Below are 20,811 nucleotides of genomic sequence, written 5' to 3'. Positions count from 1 at the left end.
CTGTCTGTGTGGATCCCACACCACTTTTTCCACGTTGTTTATTTTTTCCCGGGATGAAGCAGCGTCTGCGGCATGCTGTCCGTCCCGGCGGGTTTCTGGGGCAGGGCAGGGGTGGCTGGGGCAGGGCAGGAATGGCAGGATCGGGATGGGCATCGGGGTGGTGCTGCCCCAGCCGCCCACCTGCCCCGCTGGCACCCGTCCGGGCAGGAACGGGGCACGGGGATGGGCAGGGATCCCACAGGGATCCGTGTGGGAAGGGGAAAAGGGTCAGGGATCCCAAATGGAGCAGGGATGGGCAGGAATCCCACATGGATCCGTGTGGGAAGGGGAGAACAGGCAGAAACCCCAAATGGAGCAGGGATGGGCAGGAATCCCACAGGAATCCCTGTGGGAAGGGCAAGAATCCCACAGGGAACAGGGAAGGGCAGGAATCCCACACGGATCCATGGGGAAGGGTAGAAGGGGCAGAAATCCCACAGGGAGCAGGGATGGGCAGGAATCCCACACGGATCGATGTGGGAAGGGCAGGAATCCCACACGGATCCATGCGGGCAGGGGTGAATGACCCGCTCCGGCTCTGAACCCTGCCCCGCGGCTGATGTTTAATTAGGTTACGGGGTTTCAGGCTGCCTTAGGGGTTGATGACCCTGGAAGGGAAAGGGAGGGCCAGGGCGTGATGCCAGCGGCGCTTTTCCACCTTTTTTCACACAGATCCCGGCCCGGAGCAGATTTTTGGGCAGCCGAGGTGGTTGGGAAGGGCCCCAGGCTGGCCCTCGCCTGCTGACACCCAGCAGTCACTAACACCCAGATCTCCCTCCATGCCCGAGGCCTGGGGGTGCCCCCGAGGGGAACAAGGCTGAGGAGCGGCCTCGGGAGCGGCTCCGGGCGCGGTGCGGGCCCCGCCGGGGGTGCGGCCCCCTCAGGCCCCGCCATGGCGGCCTCGCCCCGCTCAGGGCCCGGGCCGCCCGTTGCCGTGGCAACCGCTGCGGGGCGCTGAAGGGGCGGTGCCTCCGCTCCGCAGCCATTGGTGCGCGCCGCTGCCACTCAAGCGCGCGAATCCTGCGCGTCCTCTCATTGGTTTCTGACGCTGTCACTCAGTGAAGGTTTTGCGCTCCATTGGGTGGGTATGCTGTCAATCAATCAATCAATCACAGAGCGGGGACAGCTGCTCGTCAGTTTCTCATTTCCCATTGGCTTGGCAGCGCTGAGCGCGAGGGCCGCCCGCGCCTCCTCGCATATCCATTGGTCAGCTCGCTTGCCAATCAAAGCGGCGCGGGGGAGGCGGGAGGAACTCTCCGCCGCCCGCTTCCCATTGGCCCGAGCCTCGCTCCCGCCTGCCCTCGGCGGGCGGTGATTGGCGGCGGCGCCGCGCGAGGCGGGCGGGGGGGGCGGTTGGGCCGGGGCGGGGAACGGGAGCGGCGGCGGCGCCGGGGCCGGAGTGGCGGCGGAGCCCGGCGGGTACCGACGGGGCGGAATCTGTGGCGGCGGAGGGTGCGGGGAGGCGGTGGCGGCGTGCGGGTGGTGGCGGCGGCGGCGGCGGCGGCGCGCGCGGGGCGGGGCGGGCGGCGCCGAGGGGGACGGCGAGGCCGCGGGAGCGCGCGCGCGGGTGGGGCGGGGTCACGTGGCCGCGCCGGAGGGGGGGGGGGGGATGAGGTCACGTGGGGCCTTAAAGGGCCCCGGGAACGGGGAGCGCACGTGGGGCCCACGGGGACCCCCAAAAACCGGGAATCCCCCCCAAAAACCGGGAAACCCCCCCAAAACCGGGCACCCCCCACGCTCGGGATCCCCCGGCCCAGCGCTCCGCTCCGCGGGAGCCGCCCCGGCGCGCTGGGGGCGGCGCGGGGCGGGCCCGGGAGCGGGGCCGGTGCTCCATGGAACAGCCCCGGCCCGGCCGGAGCCGCGCCGAGCAGGGACGGGGAACCGGATTCCTCCGGGCCGCGGGGAGCTGACGCGCGGGCCGGGGCTGCGGCCGGAGGTAACGCGGCCGGGGCAGCGGGATCGCGGTGAAGCCCCCGGGAGCGGCGCGGTGCCGGCAGGGTGGAGCCCCGGTGTCACCGCGTTTGCTCTCCGGTTACATTGCAGCTGCTGATGAAATCGCAGCCGCGAGCGTTGGAGTCTTTGGACCTTCCCATGCTCGGGACCTTTGACTCATAAGAGGCTCCTGCAGAGGAGGAGGAGGAGGAGGAGGAGAGCAGAGGAAGGAGAGGCAGGAGCAGGGAGCCGAGCCCGCTCCGGAGCGGGGCAGCTGCGGGGGCACACACGCACACACACAGGCGCTGCATGAGGAGTTTTCGGACAGTAAGTCGCACGGATCGCGGAATTCCGCGGCATAAAAACAAAAGGGAAGGCGAGGGTGGAGCTGCCGCGGAGAGTTCCCGGCTTTGAACTTTGGTTTTCTCCGGTTCTCCGCGCACCGATTTCCTGCCTTTTCAGAGCAAAACCAAACTAAAAACCTTCTGAGCGTTCTTTAAACTTTCCTCCTGGCTTTTAGCTCTGCCCTGAAGGGCAGAAATGATTGTTTGAAAGTGGGGCAGAGCAGAGCCAAACCCACCCGACCTGTTGGGTGTTGTGTGTGGAGGCTTCGCCCTCTGCCAGCTCGTCGCTGTCCATCCCCAGCCTCAACCCTTGTTTGTTTTTAGTTATTATTTATTTAATTTAAATTTTCCCCGCACCAGAGATGCTCTCCCTGAAGAAATAGCTCCTCGCTGTGCATCCCCAACCTCAACCCTTGTTTGTTTTTAATTTTTATTTAATTTTTTAAAATTTTTCCCGCACCAGAGATGCTCTCCCTGAAGAAATAGCTCCTCGCTGTGCATCCCCAACCTCAACCCATGTTTGTTTTTAACTTTTATTTATTTATTTTTAATTTTCCCTTCCCCAGAGATGCTCTCCCTGAAGAAATGTCCATCCCCACCCTCAACCCTTGCTTGGTTTTAACTTTTATCTATTTATGTTTTAATTTTTCCCGCCCCAGAGATGCTCTCCCTGAAGAAATAGCTCCTCGCTGTCCATCCCCAACCCTTGTTTGGTTTTAACTCTTATTTATTTATTTTTTCTGGCTTTCCCCGCCGCAGAGATGCTCTCCCTGAAGAAGTACTTCACGGAGGGGCTGATCCAGTTCACCATCCTGCTGAGCCTGGTCGGGGTGCGCGTGGACGTGGACAGCTACCTGAGCTCGCAGCTGCCGCCGCTGCGCGAGATCATCCTGGGCCCCAGCTCGGCGTACGCGCAGGCGCAGTTCCACCAGCTGCAGAACACGCTGCACGGCTATGGCGTGCACCCCAAGAGCGTCGAGCTCGACTCCTTCTTCTCCGCGCGCCGCCTGCTGAGCCAGGTGCGCGCCCTGGACCGGCTGCGGGTGCCCAGCACCGAGCTCAGCGCCTGGCTGGTGCACCGCGAGCCCGAGGCGCCCCAGGACGGCGGCGGCGGCGCCGACCGCGACGCCGGGGCCGAGCAGGGCTTCGGGGACGAGCTGGAGGACCTGGGAGCCGTGGCAGCGCCCGCCAACGGGGACCTCACCAAGGAGGTAGGGAACGGCGGGTTTGGGCGGTGTTGGTGCGTTTGGCGCCCGGGGATGGCGCAATCCGGGAGCCGGGCTGGGTTTCGGCGCTGCTCCCGGGGTGATTTTCCCTTTTTGTCGGCTCTGCTCTGGCTGCAGAGCAGCAGTGAAAGGAGGGGGAAGGAGCCAGGGCCCCTCGTGACCCTGGCGATTGGGAAAGCCAGCGGCCCAGCTGGGAAATAAACAGCGCTGTTGGGAAAGAGCCTGGCCCAGGTGTGGAGCAGGTGTTGGGTTGCTGGGCTGGAGCCTGGCCAGGAGCCTGCTCCTCCTGCCTCCGTGTTCCTCCCCGGGAGCCTGCTCCTCCCTCCTCGGTGTTCTTCCCCAGAATTCAGTTCCTCCCTCAGTTTCCCTCCCCAGAATTCATTTTCTCACTCAGTTTTCTTCCCCAGAATTCATTTTCTCACTCAGTTTTCTTCCCCAGAATTCAGTTCCTCCCTCAGTTTCCCTCCCTAAAATCCAGTTCCTTGCTCGCTTTCCCTCCCCAGAATTCCTTTCCTCACTCAGTTTTCCTCCCCAGAATTCCTTTTCTCACCCAGTTTTCTTCCCTGAAATTCAGTTCCACATTCAGTGTTCCTTCCCAACATTCATTTCCTCACTCGGTTTTCCTCCCCAGAATTCCATTCTTCACTCAATTTTCGCCCCAGGAGCCTGTTCCTCACTCAGTTTTCTTCCCCAAAATTCAGTTCCTCACTCAGTTTCCCTCCCCAGAATTCCTTTCTTTGCTCACTTTTCCTCCCCAGAATTCCTTTCCTCGCTCAGTTTCCCTCCCCATCCGTGTGGGCAGAGCTGGGCTGGGCTGGGTTTGGTTTTCCTGCTGTCCCTGACCTTTGGGAGGGCTGGGATGTGATTCCAGGCCCCGGGAGCTGCTGCCGTGGTTGTGGCAGGGCTGCCTCGGTCGCGGCACAGCCCGGGTTCCATGGGAGCTGGTCCTTGGCTCCTGCCAGGATTGTGGAATCGGGGTGTCAGTGCTGATCCACGGCCTTGGCTCCTGCCAGGATTGTGGAATGGGGGTGTCAGTGCTGATCCACGGCCTTGGCTCCTGCCAGGGTCAGGGAATTGGGGTGTCAGGGGTGGTTCCATGGCCTTGGGTCCTTCCAGGTCTATGGAATGGGGGTCTCAGTGCTGATCCATGTCCCCAGGTCCTTCCAGGTCTATGGAATGGGGGTGTCAGTGCTGATCCATGTCCCCAGGTCCTTCCAGGTCTATGGAATGGGGGTCTCAGTGCTGATCCATGTCCCCAGGTCCTTCCAGGTCTATGGAATGGGGGTGTCAGTGCTGATCCATGTCCCCAGGTCCTTCCAGGTCTATGGAATGGGGGTGTCAGTGCTGATCCATGTCCCCAGGTCCTTCCAGGTCTATGGAATGGGGGTCTCAGTGCTGATCCATGTCCCCAGGTCCTTCCAGGTCTATGGAATGGGGGTGTCAGTGCTGATCCATGTCCCCAGGTCCTTCCAGGTCTATGGAATGGGGGTGTCAGTGCTGATCCATGTCCCCAGGTCCTTCCAGGTCTATGGAATGGGGGTCTCAGTGCTGATCCATGTCCCCAGGTCCTTCCAGCAGGGCTCTGCCCTCCCAGCAGGGCACGGGGAGCTGCTGGCAGGGGCTGCAGCAGGGATCGGGCTCGGGGTCGGGGTCGCGCTGTGGGAGCAGCCGTGAGGGGAGCGCTGCTGCAGAGGCGATGGAGCCGGCCCCGGCAATGTCCTCCCGATCTCCCTGCCCGTTCCCGGGGGGCAAACCCCGCTCTGGGCCGGCAGCAGCGACCTTGGAGGTGCCAGAGGGACACGAGGCCGAACGTCCCCCGGTGCTGCTCCCGGGGGATTCCCGGGGAGGCCATTCCCGGCCTCGGGGATAGCGGCGGCACCGGGCGGATCCTTGTGCAAGGTCACTCCCGGGAGGCTCCGCCGCCCTTCCCCAGCTGGGGATTCCTGGCCTGAGGAGCTCTCGGCAGGGAAAGCAGGGGCAGATTTTGGGGAATTTGGGCGCAGGGAAGCCGGAGCTGCCGTTTCCAGAGGCCTCCAGGGGCCTGGCCGTGCTGGGAGTGGAACCCGGTGGGAATCAGGGAGGGGTGGGTGGGGAGATCCCGGCCCTTCCCGCATCCCTGCTCATCCTCGGGGCTCCGTTTTCCTTCATTTCCCCCCGATCCCGGCTTTTCCCGCATCCCTGCGTGTTCTCAAGGCTCTGTTTCCCGTGATTTCCCCCAAAACCGTGCCGGACATGATCTCTGCTCATCCTCAGGGCTCTGCTTTCCTTGATTTCCCCCCGATCCCGGCTTTTCCTCCATCCCCATCACTCTCAAGGCTGTTCTCCATTATTCCCCCCAGTCCCGGATTCCCCCCATCCCTGTCCCTCCAGGCTCTGTTTTCCATAATTTCCCCCCCGATCCCGGATTTTCTCCCGTCCCCGGCTCCGCTTTCCGCGGTTCCCGAGCGCTGCGGGCCGGGAGCGGCGGCGGCCCCGGGCAGTCCCGCCCGGCTCCCGCGTCCCTCCCGGGCGCACCCCGCGCCCTCCGCCCCCGGTTCCGTTGCGGGGCAGTTCCGGGGGGCGATTCCCCAGCCCGGCTCCCCCGGGGCAGCCGCGGGTTTTGGGTTTTCCCCCCGGGGTATTCCCGGTATCCCCGGGCGGGCCCCGGGCTGCGGATGGCTCCGGGGCCCGGCCTGGAAATTGGAAATTTTTCCATGACTTTTGCTGGGTTGTGCGCGGGCCAGGCGCGACCTTGCCGGGGGAACACGGGCGATATAAATAATTTTGGGAAGAGCTGGAACTCGCTCCGGGAATGCTGTGCGGGATTTTTTTTTTTTCTCTTTTTTTTTTTTTTTTTTTTTTTCCTTTTTGGGCGTTGCAGCACCCGGAGAGCGGGCGGGGCGGGAGGGGAATTATGAAATCCTCCTGATTTTTATCCCACGGATAAAAAAATGCCCATTTTGAGCCGGGGCTAAAGACAAAGCTGGGATTAAATCCCGGCGCTTCCCTCTGCAGCATTGGGGGTGGGGAGGGCGGCGGAGGCGCCGTGCCCGGGGCCGTTTCTACAACACGAGGATAAAAATACGTGGGGCATGTGATGAGCTGCGGGGGCTCCGCGCCGTCCCCCCCGCGCCGCCCGGGGGATCTCCTTACACTTGGCCGCGGTTACCGGGGCCGGGCGTGCCCGGGCCGAGGAGCCCCGGGGCAGGAGGGGCGGGGGTCGCGCCGTGCGGGCCGGGGTGTCCCGGGGGCCGGGCCAAGGTGACCCCGGGCAGTGCGGGCTCCGGGCCGGGGGTCCCGGCGTTCCCCGCCCCCATCCCCATTCCCCATTCCCGGTGCGGCGCGGGCGGGGCCGGGGGGGGGGGGGGGGGGGGCGGCCTGGCTGCGCCAGGGCGGGGGCGCGGCCCGGTGGGCGCCCCGCGGGCGCTGATTGGCTGAGCGGGCGGCCCCCGCCGGCGCCGATTGGTCAGGGCGGCGGCCCCCGTTAGCGCTGATTGGTCGCGGCCACCGCCCGGGGCGGGGCGGGGCCATCGGCGGAGGGGGCGTGGTCCGGGAGCGCCGCATCCCGGCAGGGAGGGGGCGTGGCCTGGCGGAGGGGGCGGGGCTTGGCGGCCGCCGCAGCCGGGAACGGCGGGGGGAGGGTGGGGGGGGGGCGGCCCCGCCGAGCCCCTCCCGGTCCCTCCCGAGCCCCTCCCGGCCCCGCCGAGCCCCTCCCGGCCCCGCCGCCCGCCCGGGGCCGCCGCCGCAGCCACAGCAGCATCCTCCGCACCGGGGGCGGGGGCGGCCGCCGCCGCCGCAGCGGGGCCGCGCGGGCACCTGTGGCCGGTGGGGCGGAGCGGAGCGCGGCTCCCCCCGCCGCTGCCGCCGCCGCCCCGGCCGGCGATGCGTGCGCGGCGCCGCGCCCCGGCCAGCCCGCCCCGCCGCCGCCGCCTCCTCCTCTTCCTCCCCCGGGGACCATGATCGGCGTGCGCCGCGGCCCGGGCGGCAGCTGGGGACATGAGAAAGGTACCGGGGCCGCCCCGAGGAGCGGGGGGCTGCGGGGGGGGCCGCGGGCAGCCCGGTGCCGGCGGGGAGCGGGCCGGGGCCCGGCGGAGCGGCGGCGGCTCAAGTTGCATCAGGTGGGTGGGAATGCGGGGATTTTCCTGCCACCCCACCCCTTATGCAAATGGCCGGGATGGCACCACGGGCTGATGCAAGGCGGGCACGGCGCAGCCACCGCCGCGACGCGGGCCCGGGCGGCCCCCGCCGCCTCCCCCGGCGGCGGACGGGCGGCCATGGGCGGCGGGCAGGGCAGCGCCGGCCATGCGGAGCCCGCGGAGCCGCTCCCGGGCCCGCCCGGCTCCCGAGCCCCGGCGGCGGCCGAGGGGGGCCCGGCGGGTGGGCTGCGGGACGGGCGCGCGGGGGGCCCCGGGGAGGGGCCGCTGGGCGGGGACCCCCCAGGGCAGGCCAGGGCGCTGAAGGAAATGTGGTCTGTCTTGCAGGACATCGATTTGATTGACATCCTGTGGAGACAGGATATTGATCTCGGCGCTGGGCGAGAGATTTTTGACTACAGCCACCGTCAGAAAGAGAGCGAAGTGGACAAAGAGCTGAGCGATGGGAGGGAGCGCGGGGACAGCTGGAGGAGTGCAGGGGATGAGGTCTTGGATAGAATCCCGCTAGTTGATGGAGAGACCGGGGAGAGTTTCCCTGCGCAGGTAACGCCCGGGGCCGGCCGGGCTGGGGCTGCGCTCCCGGGGCCCTGCGGCTCTGCCGGCGCCTGTGCGCGGCTGCTCCAGCGGCAGGGCGGCAGCAGGGCTTGCCCAGGTGGCTGCAGGATTGGGGCAGGGCCGTGTCCCCCTGGCCTGTGTGGCCGGAGGGGACAGCAGGGACAGCAATGAAAGCAGGGACATCAGGGATATCAGGGGACACCAGGCACAGCAGGGACAGCAGGGACAGCAGGCTGGCCGGGAGCGGCGGCGCTGGTTGGCGCTCTCCCGTAGCCCCGAGCGGGAGGATGGAGCCAGCACAGGAGCACTGGGTGGGGCTCTGGCTCTTTTTGGATGCGCTGCGATCCAGCCCTGCTGGAAGGGAGCTGGTTCCTCCTCAGCAGCAGCTCCCGCAGCCCGTGGCTGCCACGGCCTGTGTTTGCTGTCCCCCAGGTGCCCGGAGCGGAGGATCAGACAGCCCTGTCCCTGGAGGAGTGCCTTAGGCTGCTGGAGGCCACCTTCCCCTTCGGGGACAATTCCGAGGTGAGCGCGCGGGGTGGATCCCCAGGCTCTCCCTGCCTCGCTCGCTGGCGTTTTGGTGCCTCCTGTGCTTCTCCCGCAGCAGCAAATTGGGTTTGGCTGCTCCAGGAGGCTCCAGGCACCCTGAGAAACCACGCGGGGAGGGGGGGGCTGTGGTTAATTAAAACCTCCTGGCTTTGCTCCTCGTCAGTTCACGGGAAAGCGGGCGGGAAGGGCGCTGGGCTGGGGGGGGGCTGCATCCCTCAGCATCCATCCCTGAGCGTCGCTGAACATCCATCCCTTAGCATCCCTGAATGTCCCTGAGCATCCCTGAGCATCCCTGTGCATCCCTCAGCATCCATCCCTGAGCATTGCTGAACATCCATCCCTTAGCATCCCTGAATGTCCCTGAGAATCCCTGAGCATCCCTCAGCATCCATCCCTGAGCATCCATCCTTGAACATCCCTGTGTATCCCTGAGCATCGCTGAACATCCATCCCTAAGCATCCCTGAATGTCCCTGAGTGTCCATCCCTGAGCATCCCTGTGCATCCCTCAGCATCCATCCCTGAGCATCGCTGAACATCCATCCCTTAGCATCCCTGAATGTCCCTGAATGTCCCTGAGTGTCCATCCCTGAGCATCCCTGCTCATCCCCGCGGTGCCAGCCCTGACTGCCTGGCGTGCTCAGTTCCCAGCTGCGGATGTCTCGGCCCTGAGCGAGGCCGTGCCCGGGCAGAGCCGGGCCCCGGGCGGCGCCCCCGGCCTGCTGTCCCCTCTGCTGGCCGAGACCGAGTCGCCCTTCGACCTGGAGCAGCAGTGGCAGGACCTGATGTCCATCATGGAGATGCAGGTGAGCTCCACGAGGGTGGGAAGGGCCTCGTCCCTCCAGGTGTGAATTTAGGTCCTGACGGTGACACCGTGCCGTCCCCGTGCCAGCTGGGAGCTCCTGGGTGGGACCTGGCAGCGTCCTTGGCCCCGGGGCTCCTCCGCTGAGCTGCGCCTGTCTCTTGCAGGCCATGGAGGTGAACAGCACGAGCGCCGAGAGCCTCTACGGCGGCACGGGCGGGGACCTGCTGGCGTCCAACTACAGCCTGGCCCCCGGCACGCCCATCAACCAGAACGTCAGCCTGCATCAGGCCTCGCTGGGCAGCTGCTCCCAGGACTTCTCCCTCTTCAGCTCGGACATGGAGAGCCCCTCCATGGCGGGCGGCTCGGCCCTGATGCAGCTGGCGCCCGACAACTCCACCGGCCTCAACAGCACCTTCGGCTCCACCAACCTGAGCGGGATCTTCTTCCCGCCCCAGATGAACGGCACGGCCAACGAGACGGCCGGGCCCGAGCTGCCCGACCCGCTGGGGGGCCTGCTGGACGAGGCCATGCTGGATGAGATCAGCCTGATGGACTTGGCCATCGAGGAGGGCTTCAACCCCGTGCAGGCCTCGCAGCTGGAGGAGGAGTTCGATTCCGACTCAGGTCTTTCCCTGGATTCCGGCCACAGCCCCGCGTCCCTGAGCAGCTCCGAAGCCTCGTCCTCGTCGTCCTCTTCCTCTTCGTCCTCCTCCTCCTCCTCATTTTCCGAGGAAGGCGCCGTGGGCTACAGCTCGGACTCGGAGAACGTGGACTTTGAGGAAGCGGAAGGGGCGGTTGGCTACCAGCCAGAGTACAGCAAGTTCTGCCGCATGAGCTACCAGGACCCGGCGCAGCTCCACTACCTGCCTTACCTGGAGCACGTGGGCCACAACCACACCTACAACATGGCCCCGGGCGCCCTGGACCCCGAGGAGCCCAAAGCGCCCGGCGCCGGCAAGAAGAGCGGCAAGGAGAAACCGTCGGAGCTGCTGGACAAGCAGCTGAGCCGCGACGAGCACCGCGCCCGGGCCATGAAGATCCCCTTCACCAACGACAAGATCATCAACCTGCCCGTGGAGGAGTTCAACGAGCTCCTGTCCAAGTACCAGCTGAGCGAGGCCCAGCTCAGCCTCATCCGCGACATCCGCCGGCGCGGCAAGAACAAGATGGCGGCGCAGAACTGCCGCAAGAGGAAGCTGGACACCATCCTCAACCTGGAGCGCGACGTGGAGGAGCTGCAGCGCGACAAGTCCAAACTGCTCAGGGAGAAGGTGGAGTTCCTCAAGTCCATCCGGCAGATGAAGCAGAAGGTGCAGAGCCTGTACCAGGAGGTGTTCGGGCGGCTGCGGGACGAGCAGGGCCGGCCCTACTCGCCCAGCCGCTACGCGCTGCAGTACGGCAGCGACGGCAGCGTGCTGCTGATCCCGCGCGCGCCCGCGCCCGCCGAGCCGCAGCCGCGCCGCCCGGAGCGCAAGCAGAAGGACAGGAGGAAGTGAAGGCGGCGGCGGAAGGGAGAGCTGGGACGAGGGCCGAGCCTGGAGGTGCTTGCGGAGGGAACTTTGATGCCTTCTTATCCGATCCTGTCTCCTGGAGCCGCGCGCGGCGCCGGCGGCGCCGGGGACTCTGCGGGAGCGAGCGGCCGTCCCCGAGCGCGGGACGGGGCCCAGCCCGAGCCCAGCTGCCACCGGCCACCCCCGGGTGCTGGGAGAGCAGGGACGAGCTGGCATCGCTGCTGGGGAGGTTGGCACGAGGTGGATAAAACAAAAAAAAAAAACCCACAAAAAAAAAAAATCCCACAAAAAAAAAAAAAAATACAAACTACTGTTAGGAACTGGCTTTAAGTAAGAGAAAAAAAAAAAAAAAAACCAAGAAAAAAAAAGAGATTTAAGCGAATGGACTTCAAACCAAGTTATAGGAGAGACGTTTTTCTGAACTTCCAAAGTTCTGTGATTTCAGGTAGTTGGTTGTTTTTAATTTTTTTTCCCTTTTTCTTTTTTTTTTTTTTTTTTTGGTTCTTTTTTGGTTTTTTTCTCCCTTTTTTCCTTTCATCCCGAGCCCGTTTTTGCCATCGGTGTGTGTGAGATATTCCAGATTTCTCCTTCCTCGATGGAGATCAGACCAGGGCACACGTGGAGAGACACAAAAAGTGGCGTGACTTCCATTAACCCTTTCCGGCCCGAGGAGGAGCAGAGCCGGGGGTGACTCCCGTTAACCCTTTCCTGCCTGGGGAAAGGGCAAGGAATCCATCGTGGGAGGAAGGGGAAGGCAGGGAGGAGGGGGCTGCAGGATCCCTTGCTGAGCACCCGGCCCCGCCTGCTCCTCCCGGGAAGGAATTTTGGGTCAGGAACAGCACAAGGGGAGCGCTGGGACCCCGATCCCAACCTCAGCCCCAACCTTGGGGCCTCACCTCGAGCATCCAACAGCTGCAGGTCCCCGTCCCACAACCACGCTTGGGTTTTCTGGGGGTTCCAGCCTTGACTCTTTCCTCCCCCTTTTAGGGTCTAGAAGTGCTTGTGTTGAGTAAAAAACAAACAAACAAACAAAAAACAAAAACCAAAAAAAAAAAAATTACAAAAAAAAAAAAAAAGAAAAAAAAGCCAAAAAAAAAAAAAAAAAAAGGGAGAAGCCCAAACGTTCAAAGCTGCTCAATGTTCTCTTTGCCATAAAGATTCCGTGTAACCGTGTGATCACATTATAGGATTCTCTTCTGTCCCTAGAGGTGTTGGTCTGACTTCCTTTGTTTTTCAGGAGGGGGGTGGGGGTAGTGCCTTGATCACTGTCAGGTCTCCACACCTCGGAGACCATCCTAGAGCTGTATTTCCATATAGCACAGCTGGGAGTGTTCTGACTTTACCAGCAACCAGAAAAAAAAAAAAAAAGAAATTAAAAAAAAAAAAAAAAGGAAAAAAAAAGCTTAAAAAAATAAATAAAATGAATAAAATGAAAATGAACGGCTTTTCCGAGCCAGTCCTGTGCACGGGATCCAGGCAGGATCCCAGGGTGGCGCTTCCACCTGGGAGAGCAGCAGGGAAGGCCCGCTGGCAAGATGTGTGTGGGTTTGTGGGAATGTTTTCCAGGTTTTTTGGGAATGCTTGGAGCTGGGATGGGCTGGATGGGGGCCCTGAGCCCCTCCGGCCCCCCGGGAATGAAGCACAAGTTGGGATGTGGGGAGGTTGGGATGGAGAGAGAGCCCTGTGCGTGTGGGTAAATTATTTCTTTTTGTTTCCTCTTAGAAACTTGTTTTGATTTGAATGATCTGTGACCTGTCAGGGAGAGAAGAGAGATTGTTGTGAGCACAGGACAAAAAAATAAAAACGGCTTATTCACTGTACCAGCCTCGGCTCCAGGGGTTTTATTGGGGATTTGGGGCGGAATTGTGGGAATTCGGGCATTTTCTGCCATCACTGCAGCTCCGGGTCCAGCTTGGATGGGAGGGAGCTGTTCCAGCCCTGCGGGGATGGAGGAGAAGAGAAGAAAGAAAAAGGAGAAGGAGGAAAAGGAGGAAAAAGGAAAAGGGGAAGGCAAAGGAGAAGGAGAAGCAAAAACCTCCACACTGGATCCACAATGGGCCCAAGGTGCTCCCCGCTCTCCCCCTGGGTGATGATCCCCGATGTTCCTCAGGGCCAGGGTGAGGGTGGGATCCCAGCCGGCAGAAAATCCCCCAGGGATTCCCTGGGATGGAGCTCAGGGGGAAGGGATCCACTGCTCCTCCTGGGATCCAGCCTCCAGCTTCCATCCTCTTCCTCCTGGAGACACCACGCTCCTCCAGGAATCATCATCTTCCTCCAAGAACCATCATCCTCCTCCAGAACCGTCCTTCTCCAAGAACATTCGTCCTCCTCCAGGAACCACCATCATCCTCTGAGGACCACCATCTTCCTCCTCTAGGAACCTTCCTCCTCCTTGTCCAAGAATCCTCCTCTTCCTCCTCCAATAACCCCCAATCCTCCTCCTCCAGGAACCACCATCATCTTCCTCCTCCAGGAACCTTCATCCTTCCCAAGAACCATCATCATCATCCTCCAAGACCCCTCCTGCAGGAGCCATCATCTTCATCCAAGAACCATTCCCCTCCTCACCCTCCAAGAACCTTCCTCCTCCTCCTCCGGGAACCTTCCTCTTCCTCCTCCAGGAACCACCATCCTCCTCCTCCAGGAACCTTCCTCTTCCTCCTCCATGAACCTTCCTCTTCCTCCTCCAGGAACCTTCCTCTTCCTCCTCCATGAACCTTCCTCTTCCTCCTCCAGGAACCTTCCTCTTCCTCCTCCAGGAACTACCATCCTCCTCCTCCAGGAACTACCATCCTCCTCCTCCAGGAACCACCATCCTCATCCAAGAACCCTCCTCTTCCTCCACCAATAACTCCCAATCCCTTCTCCTCCAGGAACCACCACCATCTTCCTCCTCCTCCTCCTCCTCCTCCTCCTCCAGCCCTGAGCTCCCCTCCATCCCCTCCATCCGTGGGTCCCTCCCAGCCCCGCGCTGCAGACAAGGGAAGGAACTGGGGGTCACTTACCCACTCCGCGCTCCCCGGCAGGCCCAGGGCTCTCCTCTGCAGCTGGAGGCCAGAACAAGCCCAGAACCTGCTCCAGAACCTGCTCCAGAACCTTCTGCAAAGCTCTAACCTGGCTCAGGGCTCACCTTCCCTCCGTGGCCTGCTCTACCTGATGGGCACTCATCGCTGGAGGAAAGGCAGCAAGGTAAAGAAACCATTAAAAAAAACTATTAAAAAAAACAATATTAAAAAAAAAAAAAAGAAAATCAGGATTATAAATCTAAAATTTTATTGAGACAAAAAAAAAAATATGTCGAAACAAAACAAAACAAAAAAACCCCCAACAAAATAAAAACTGGACAGAGCTCGGTATGAAGTTAAAATCCAAACACGAACTTTTACATTTGCACACGGATTTTTGCACAGGAACCCAAACACATGCTCATAAAAAAGGTTTGTACAATGCACGTCGAGATCCCACCCCTGGAGTCACTTAAATAGTTCAGGATTTGGGAAATAAATCTGATTTCAAAAATCAAAACCCCCTTGAGGTTCTGGGAAAGCAGCCCCCAGCCCCGTTTTGGGGGGAAATTGGGATTGACTGGATTTCTGCTTGTGCTGCTGTTGGCTCCTCTCCCTCCCACATTCCCTCCCTGCTGGCTGGGCAGGAAAATCCAGAGTGGGAAAAAGAAGGAGTGGTCAGAAATTCAGGAAATCTCTTTTTTTTTGGGGGGGTTTTCCCCCCTAATTTGGAGAAATAGCACCTTAGAACGGGAAAAAAAAAAGGGTTAAAAAGGCAATAAAGGGTTAAAGTCCATCCCCCCCATACAATGCACGTGTCAGGAGTGGCAGTTCTGCTGCAGGACGATACAGAATCACAAAGTTGCATTTTCACAAAGTCTCCCCTTCATCCCCTCCCACCCCAAAAATTCCCTCCCCGTTTTTCCCCAAAAGTTCCCCCTAAAAATCGCTCGAGGATCAGCTCCGGAGATTTTGGACTTTCACAGTTTCAGTGTCTCTGTCCCCAGGTCTGGCAGCAATTCTGGGATCTTCTCCCTTTCTCCCTTAGTTTTTGTTTTTTTTTTTTTAATCCACTGATTTTCTTTGCTGAATTCAGGTTTTATTTTTAGAAAAAAAAAAAAAACTGAATTCAGGTTTTTTTAAAAAAAGAAAAAAAAAAAAAAAAAACAACCCCAAAATATGGAAAGAATCTGGGAATGTCATCACCAGACCTCATTTCCTTCCTTGATTAAAAATGATTGAATTCCCCCCAAAATCCCTCCCTTCCTTCCCAAAGGATAACACCAGGAAATAGCCAAGGAAAAAAAAAAAAAAAAAAAGGTAACAAAGGGGAAAAAAAAAAAAAGGAAAATAAGAATCCGAATCAAAAGACCTACACACATGCTACGCCTTAGAAATGCAGAGTTAACACTATTGGGACCAGGGCTGGGCTGCGGGATGGGCTCTGGGGGGGAGCAGGATCCATCTGCATCCCCAATCCCAACGCCAGCCCCAGCCCCAGCCCGGCCAGTCCTTCATGGAAGGGGCTTTGCCTCCGCTCCCCCTGCTCTGAGACCCCTCCCCACCCCACACTCCCACCCACCCCGGCATCCATCTCCCCTGGCTCTGCCCCCCCCCATCCCAGCGGGATCTGCAATCCCAGGGGATCCTGTGGGAATGTGGGCACGGCAGGAGCAGAGGAGCGGCTGCAGGGCACAGGGCCCGGCCCGGGGGGCTCTTCAGGGCACCTCCAAACCCCTCCTGTGCTCACAGCCCGCTCAAGTTCCGATCTTCTTCCCAAAAAAATCCCCCAGAGCTGCCCGGAGCGGGGCCAGCGGGGCTTAGTTCTTGTCCTCCTTCTTGTCATCGTCCTCTGAGGGGTACGAGTGCCATGTCAACCTCTCCTCGTAGAACGAGATCACCACCTGCGGGCACTTGATGTTGGCCTCCTTGGCGGGCACCAGGTCGGCCTCGTCAGAGTTCTTCCTGTGAGGGGAGAGGAGAGGAGAATGGAACTGTCCTGATATCCCACAGACCCCTAACCCTGATCCTAAACCTTGATCCTGACCCCAAACCCTGACCCTAAACCCTGATCCTAAACCCGGACCCTTGGTGGGCACCAGGTCGGCCGGAGTTCTTCCTATAGGGAGAAAGGAGAGTCAGGGAGGGAACAGGAGAATGGGACTCTCCTGATATCCCACAGACCCCTAACCCTAACCCCAAACACTGATCCTAAACCCTAACCCTGACCCTAAACCCTGACCCTAAACTCTGACCCTTGGCAGGCACCAGGTCGGCCTCGTCAGAGTTCTTCCTATAGGGGGAAAGAACAGGGATTCAGGGGGGGAACTGGAGAATGGGACTCTCCTGATATCCCACAGACCCCTAACTCTGAGCCTGACCCCTAACCCTGACCCTTGGCAGGCACCAGGTCAGCCTTGTCCAAATGCTTCTTGGGATGCAAAAGGAGAGAGAAGTCAGGGAGGGGAGAAAGGAAGGAATGGGAAAAATCAGAGCCCAGAAGGGGAATGGAATTCCTGAGGGGCTCAGGATGACCCATGGACCCCTGACCCCAAACCCAAACCCTGACCTTAACCCCAACCCCAACCCCTTCCCTGGGATCAGAGCCTCATGGCCCCTCCTGTGCAGATCCAGAAGGTCCCTCCTGATCCCTGCTTTCTCCAGGACCAACATTCCCACTCCTGCAGCTCCAAGCCCTTCCCTGGCCACGCTCCAGCCTCTCCAGAAGCACAGAGGGACAGTCCCTGACCCCACACAACCCCCGATCCCGTGGATGGAGGGTCCCCTGGAGCCCTCACCACTTCATCAGGAACATCAGCTCCCCGCTGGAGTCCGTGGCCCCGATGATCCGCTCCGGCTCGAAGCCCCGGGCGAAGCCGCGCGGTTTCTCCGACTGGGAAAGGGGAAAAAGGGAAAAAATTCCATTTGTGAATTCCCAGAGTGACACTGCCGGCTCTGGGATGGGCAGGGAGGATCAGGCCGGGATTCCGGGGATGTGGGGATGGCCCCAGGGCTCCGGGAGGGCTGGGAATGCTCAGCTGGAGAAGGGAAGGACACAGGGAGAGCTGGAGAGGGACTGGGATGAGGGATGGGGGGACAGGACACTGGGAACTGGTTAAACTGGGACCAGACTGGGAACAGACTGGGAAACCAAACTGGGAACCTAAACTGGGAACTGACTGGGAAACCAAGCTGGGATCAGACTGGGAACCCAAACTGGGAACCCAAACTGGGATCAGACTGGGAAACCAAACTGGGAACAGACTGGGAAACCAAACTGGGAACAGACTGGGAAACCAGACTGGGGAACTGGCCAAGCCAAGCTCAGCCATCCCCCCCTTCCACCTTCCCAACCATTCCTTGAAAACTCCCCTTGGAATGGCTTTTCCGTGGATTTTCCTTGGACCCCCTTTGCCAGGACCCCACTCCAGCCTCACCTCCTCCTTCTTCTTCTTTGGTTTGCTCTCCTCGCCCTTGTCCTCCGTGTCTGACTCGGCCTTGCGCTTGCTGCCCTCGGATTTCTCGCTCTCGTGCGCGGTTTTCTGCGACTGCAGGAACTCGGCGATCAGATCCGGGCAGTCCAGGTTCTCCTCGGGCTCCCACGTGTTGTCCTCGCTGCCAGCAAACACAAATCCCTCATTTTCCCGCTTTTCCCAGCCCAGAAAACCCCGGCTGTGGCACCTTTGGGATGCAGGATTTGGGATGTTTGGGCTGATCCGAGTGGGAATCCCAAATCCCGACCTCTCCATGGACATTCCCCGCGCTGGATCACGGACGCTCTGGGATACTGATCCACCTCTTCATCCCACGCTTTTTCTCAGCTCCCACAGCTGCTCAGGGAATCAAAAATTCCCAAAAATCCATCCAGCACTGGCTGGGAAAACTCTGGATTCAGAGCTTGGAGGAAAGGGAGGAAATTCCCTTATCAGGACAGAATTCCTTGAATTCCTTGGGTCCCACACTGAGACTGACGGGGGGAATCTCTCCAGGATCTGTTTCCAGGTGGGAATGGGATTTCCCACCCTAGTACAGAGATTTAAGAGGATTTTCTCTTCCTCCCTGTTGGCACCGGGATTTTCCAAGATTTTCTCCGCCTAGGATGGGAAATACTTAGGAACACCGGGATTTTCCCATCCAGGATTTTCTCTCCCTGCCCTGGCTGAGTTCTTTGTGAACACCGGGATTTTCCTTGGGAACGCCGAGATTTTCCACGTTTTTTTTTTTTTTGTCCTCCCTGCTCTCCCTGGGATGGGAAATCCTTGGGAACAAGGTGATTTTTGTGGGAACGCCGGCGTTTTTTTTTGGGACCACCGGGGATTTTCCCCTTTTCCCACCACCCCCAGGGCAGGAGAAGCCCCCAGCCCCATTCCAGCGTTGGATCCCTCGGGAATGACTCACTCGGAGAAGCCCTTCCACTTGAGCAGGTATTCCACCTTGCCCTTGACCACGCGCCGGTCCAGCACCTTCTCCACCACGTACTCCTCCTCCTCCTCCTCCAGCACCTCCTCCACCTTCTTCTTGTTCTGCTTCTTTCCCATTGTGCTGGCCAGCTTCTCCGCTTTCCCGGGCTGCTGCAGGGAGGAAAAGTCCGGGATTTGAGGCCACTGGGGTGCTGGGAATGTGAGCATGGAGTTTGGGATGAGCCAGGGGGCACTGGGGTCCCTGCTCAGCAGGGAATTCCTGGATTCCACACTGGGACTGAGGGGGAATCCTCCAGGAGCTGTTCCCAGGCTGGAATGGGATATTTCCCACCCTGGCACACTGGGATTTCCTCTCCCTGCCCTGCTGGAGCTCCTTGGGAACACTGGGATTTTCCCTGGGAACACTGGGATTTTTCTTGGGATTTTTCCACCCAGGTTCCTCTCTTCTTGCCCTGCTGGAGCTCCTTTGGAACACTGGGATTTTCCCTGGGAACACTGGGATTTTCCCTGGGAACACTGGGATTTTCCCTGGGAACACTGGGATTTTCCCTGGGATGGGAAACCCTTGGGAACACTGGGATTTTCCTTCAGAACACTGGGATATTCCCACCCTGGCACACTGGGATTTCCTCTCCCTGCCCTGCTGGAGCTCCTTGGGAACACTGGAATTTTCCCTGGGAACACTGGGATTTTGCTTGGGAACACTGGAATTTTATTTGGGAACACTGGGATTTTCCCTGGGATGGGAAACCCTTGGGAACACTGGGATTTTCCTTCAGAACACTGGGACACTCCCACCCTGGCACACTGGGATTTTCCAGGATTTTTTCTCCCCGCCCCACTGGAGCTCCTTGGCAACACTGGGATATTCCCACCAGAAACGGGGAAAAAAAAGCCGGGATCAGGGCAGGAATCCACGCGGGAATTCCCAGAGGATTTACGCCAGGATCTTGACACAAAGACTTGGGTTTCTGCCTTCCCCACTCTTCAATTTCAGCAATTCCATGAACTTTTTTTTTTTTCCTAAAAACTGCTCTGGGCTTTTTTCCAGCCTTTCCCAAATTTTCCCAGCTCATTCCTGAACTCCCGGGGCTGCCCCCTTCAGCCCTTGGGAAAAGTGGGATTTCTGTGAACTCCAGGGGTTTACACCAACTCCAATTCCATCAGTTGTTAATCCGAATTAATCCCAGATCCCAACCTCTCCATGGTCACTCCCTTGCTGGATCACGGATGCTCTGGGATGCTCATCCAGCCCTTCATCCCAGAGCTGTTTGGAGAATCAAAAATTCCTGAAATTCCACCCAGCGCTGGCTTGGAATATTCTGGATTCGGAGCTGGGAATATTCTGGATTAGGAGCCAGGACATCCCTGGATTCCGAGCTGGAAAAACTCTGGATCCAGAGGTGGGAAAAGCCCGGATTCTGGACATTTTGGGGCATTTTTGGGATCTCTTTTTCCCAGATTCCCAAGGGCTGCATTCCAAGCCCATTCCCAGCGGCAGGACCAGCACTTCCCAGCTGAATTCCATGGATTCCAGGAGCCTGACCCTCCCCTCTCAATTTCCTGAGGAATTTGGGGATTATCCCTCCCTATTCCCTTCCCACATTTCCAGCCTCTTTCACAGCAAATCCCAGAATTATCCCGCCACAATCCCAATTTTTATCCTGGAATCCCTCAGTTCTACGGGAACACACGGAGCTGCTCCCAAACCCATCCCTGGCATTGCCCCATTCACATTCCAGGGAGAACTCCTTTTTTTTCAGCCCCCAAATCCCCTTTCCCTCACCCCCAAAATCCCCTTTACTCCCACCCCAAATTCCCTTTTCCTCACCCCCAAAATTCCCTTTTCCTCGCCCCCAAATTCCCTTTTCCTCGCCCCCAAAATTCCCTTTTCCTCGCCCCCCAAATTCCCTTTTCCTCACTCAAAAATTCCCTTTTCCTCGCCCCCAAAATTCCCTTTTCCTCGCCCCCCAAAATTCCCTTTTCCTCACCCCCAAATTCCCTTTTCCTCACTCCAAAATCCCCTTTGCCTCGCCCCCAAAATCCCCTTTTCCTCGCCCCCAAAATCCCCTTTGCCTCGCCCCCAAAATCCCCTTTTCCTCACCCCCAAAATCCCCTTTTCTTCAGCCCCAAATCCCCTTTTCTCCCACCCAAAACTCCCCCAGGGAACATTCCCGGGATAACCCCGATTCCAAACCCGCTTTTTACCGGGAAAACCTTTCCCAGCTCCTTCTCCGGACACACAGATACCCCAAAAACCTTTCCCAGCTCCCAAAATCCCACAGATTCACCCCA

At 59.8% G+C, this 20,811-nt stretch overlaps 2 protein-coding genes across 3 annotated transcripts; one reads left to right on the top strand and one right to left on the bottom strand.

Annotated features, from left to right (window-relative positions):
* Positions 1 to 1,382: 1,382 nt before the first annotated feature.
* Positions 1,383 to 11,397, top strand: NFE2L1 (NFE2 like bZIP transcription factor 1). 2 transcript variants are annotated; one of them, XM_058820458.1, is made up of 7 exons: positions 1,383 to 1,458; positions 2,083 to 2,298; positions 3,075 to 3,526; positions 8,002 to 8,217; positions 8,662 to 8,751; positions 9,419 to 9,580; positions 9,744 to 11,397. In XM_058820458.1, exons 3-7 carry the CDS (start codon positions 3,077 to 3,079, stop codon positions 11,073 to 11,075), a joined length of 2,250 nt encoding a protein of 749 aa, XP_058676441.1. In that variant the 5' UTR covers positions 1,383 to 1,458; positions 2,083 to 2,298; positions 3,075 to 3,076; the 3' UTR covers positions 11,076 to 11,397. The 2 variants fall into 2 exon arrangements, with proteins under 2 accessions (XP_058676441.1, XP_058676442.1); XM_058820459.1 differs by lacking the exon at positions 1,383 to 1,458 and adding an exon at positions 1,788 to 1,975.
* Positions 11,398 to 15,722: 4,325 nt separating this feature from the next.
* On the bottom strand, positions 15,723 to 18,650 carry CBX1 (chromobox 1). Its single transcript, XM_058820645.1, has 4 exons — positions 18,494 to 18,650; positions 17,533 to 17,710; positions 16,894 to 16,988; positions 15,723 to 16,060 (listed from the first exon to the last, which is right to left on the bottom strand). The coding sequence occupies exons 1-4, from the start codon at positions 18,631 to 18,633 to the stop codon at positions 15,916 to 15,918; spliced, it is 558 nt and encodes a 185-aa protein (XP_058676628.1). The 5' UTR covers positions 18,634 to 18,650; the 3' UTR covers positions 15,723 to 15,915.
* Between the last annotated feature and the right edge of the window lie 2,161 nt (positions 18,651 to 20,811).

This window comes from Ammospiza caudacuta, chromosome 27 (assembly GCF_027887145.1).
Source record: "Ammospiza caudacuta isolate bAmmCau1 chromosome 27, bAmmCau1.pri, whole genome shotgun sequence".
In the NCBI taxonomy this organism is placed as follows: Eukaryota; Metazoa; Chordata; class Aves; order Passeriformes; family Passerellidae; genus Ammospiza; species Ammospiza caudacuta.
Note: the sequence above shows the minus strand (reverse complement) of the source record. Positions and strands in the feature narration are given on the sequence as shown.

Excerpts from the sequence above, each read along its gene's own strand:
- NFE2L1 (XM_058820458.1), top strand. The coding sequence starts at position 3,077 with ATGCTCTCCCTGAAGAAGTACTTCACGGAGGGGCTGATCCAGTTCACC. Across the intron at positions 3,527-8,001 it reads ACGGGGACCTCACCAAGGAG|GACATCGATTTGATTGACAT; the intron begins GTAGGGAACGGC and ends TCTGTCTTGCAG. Across the intron at positions 9,581-9,743 it reads TGTCCATCATGGAGATGCAG|GCCATGGAGGTGAACAGCAC; the intron begins GTGAGCTCCACG and ends TGTCTCTTGCAG.
- CBX1 (XM_058820645.1), bottom strand. The coding sequence starts at position 18,633 with ATGGGAAAGAAGCAGAACAAGAAGAAGGTGGAGGAGGTGCTGGAGGAG. Across the intron at positions 16,989-17,532 it reads CAAAGAAGAAGAAGGAGGAG|TCGGAGAAACCGCGCGGCTT; the intron begins GTGAGGCTGGAG and ends CCCCTTTCCCAG. Across the intron at positions 16,061-16,893 it reads CTGATGTTCCTGATGAAGTG|GAAGAACTCTGACGAGGCCG; the intron begins GTGAGGGCTCCA and ends CTCCCCTCACAG.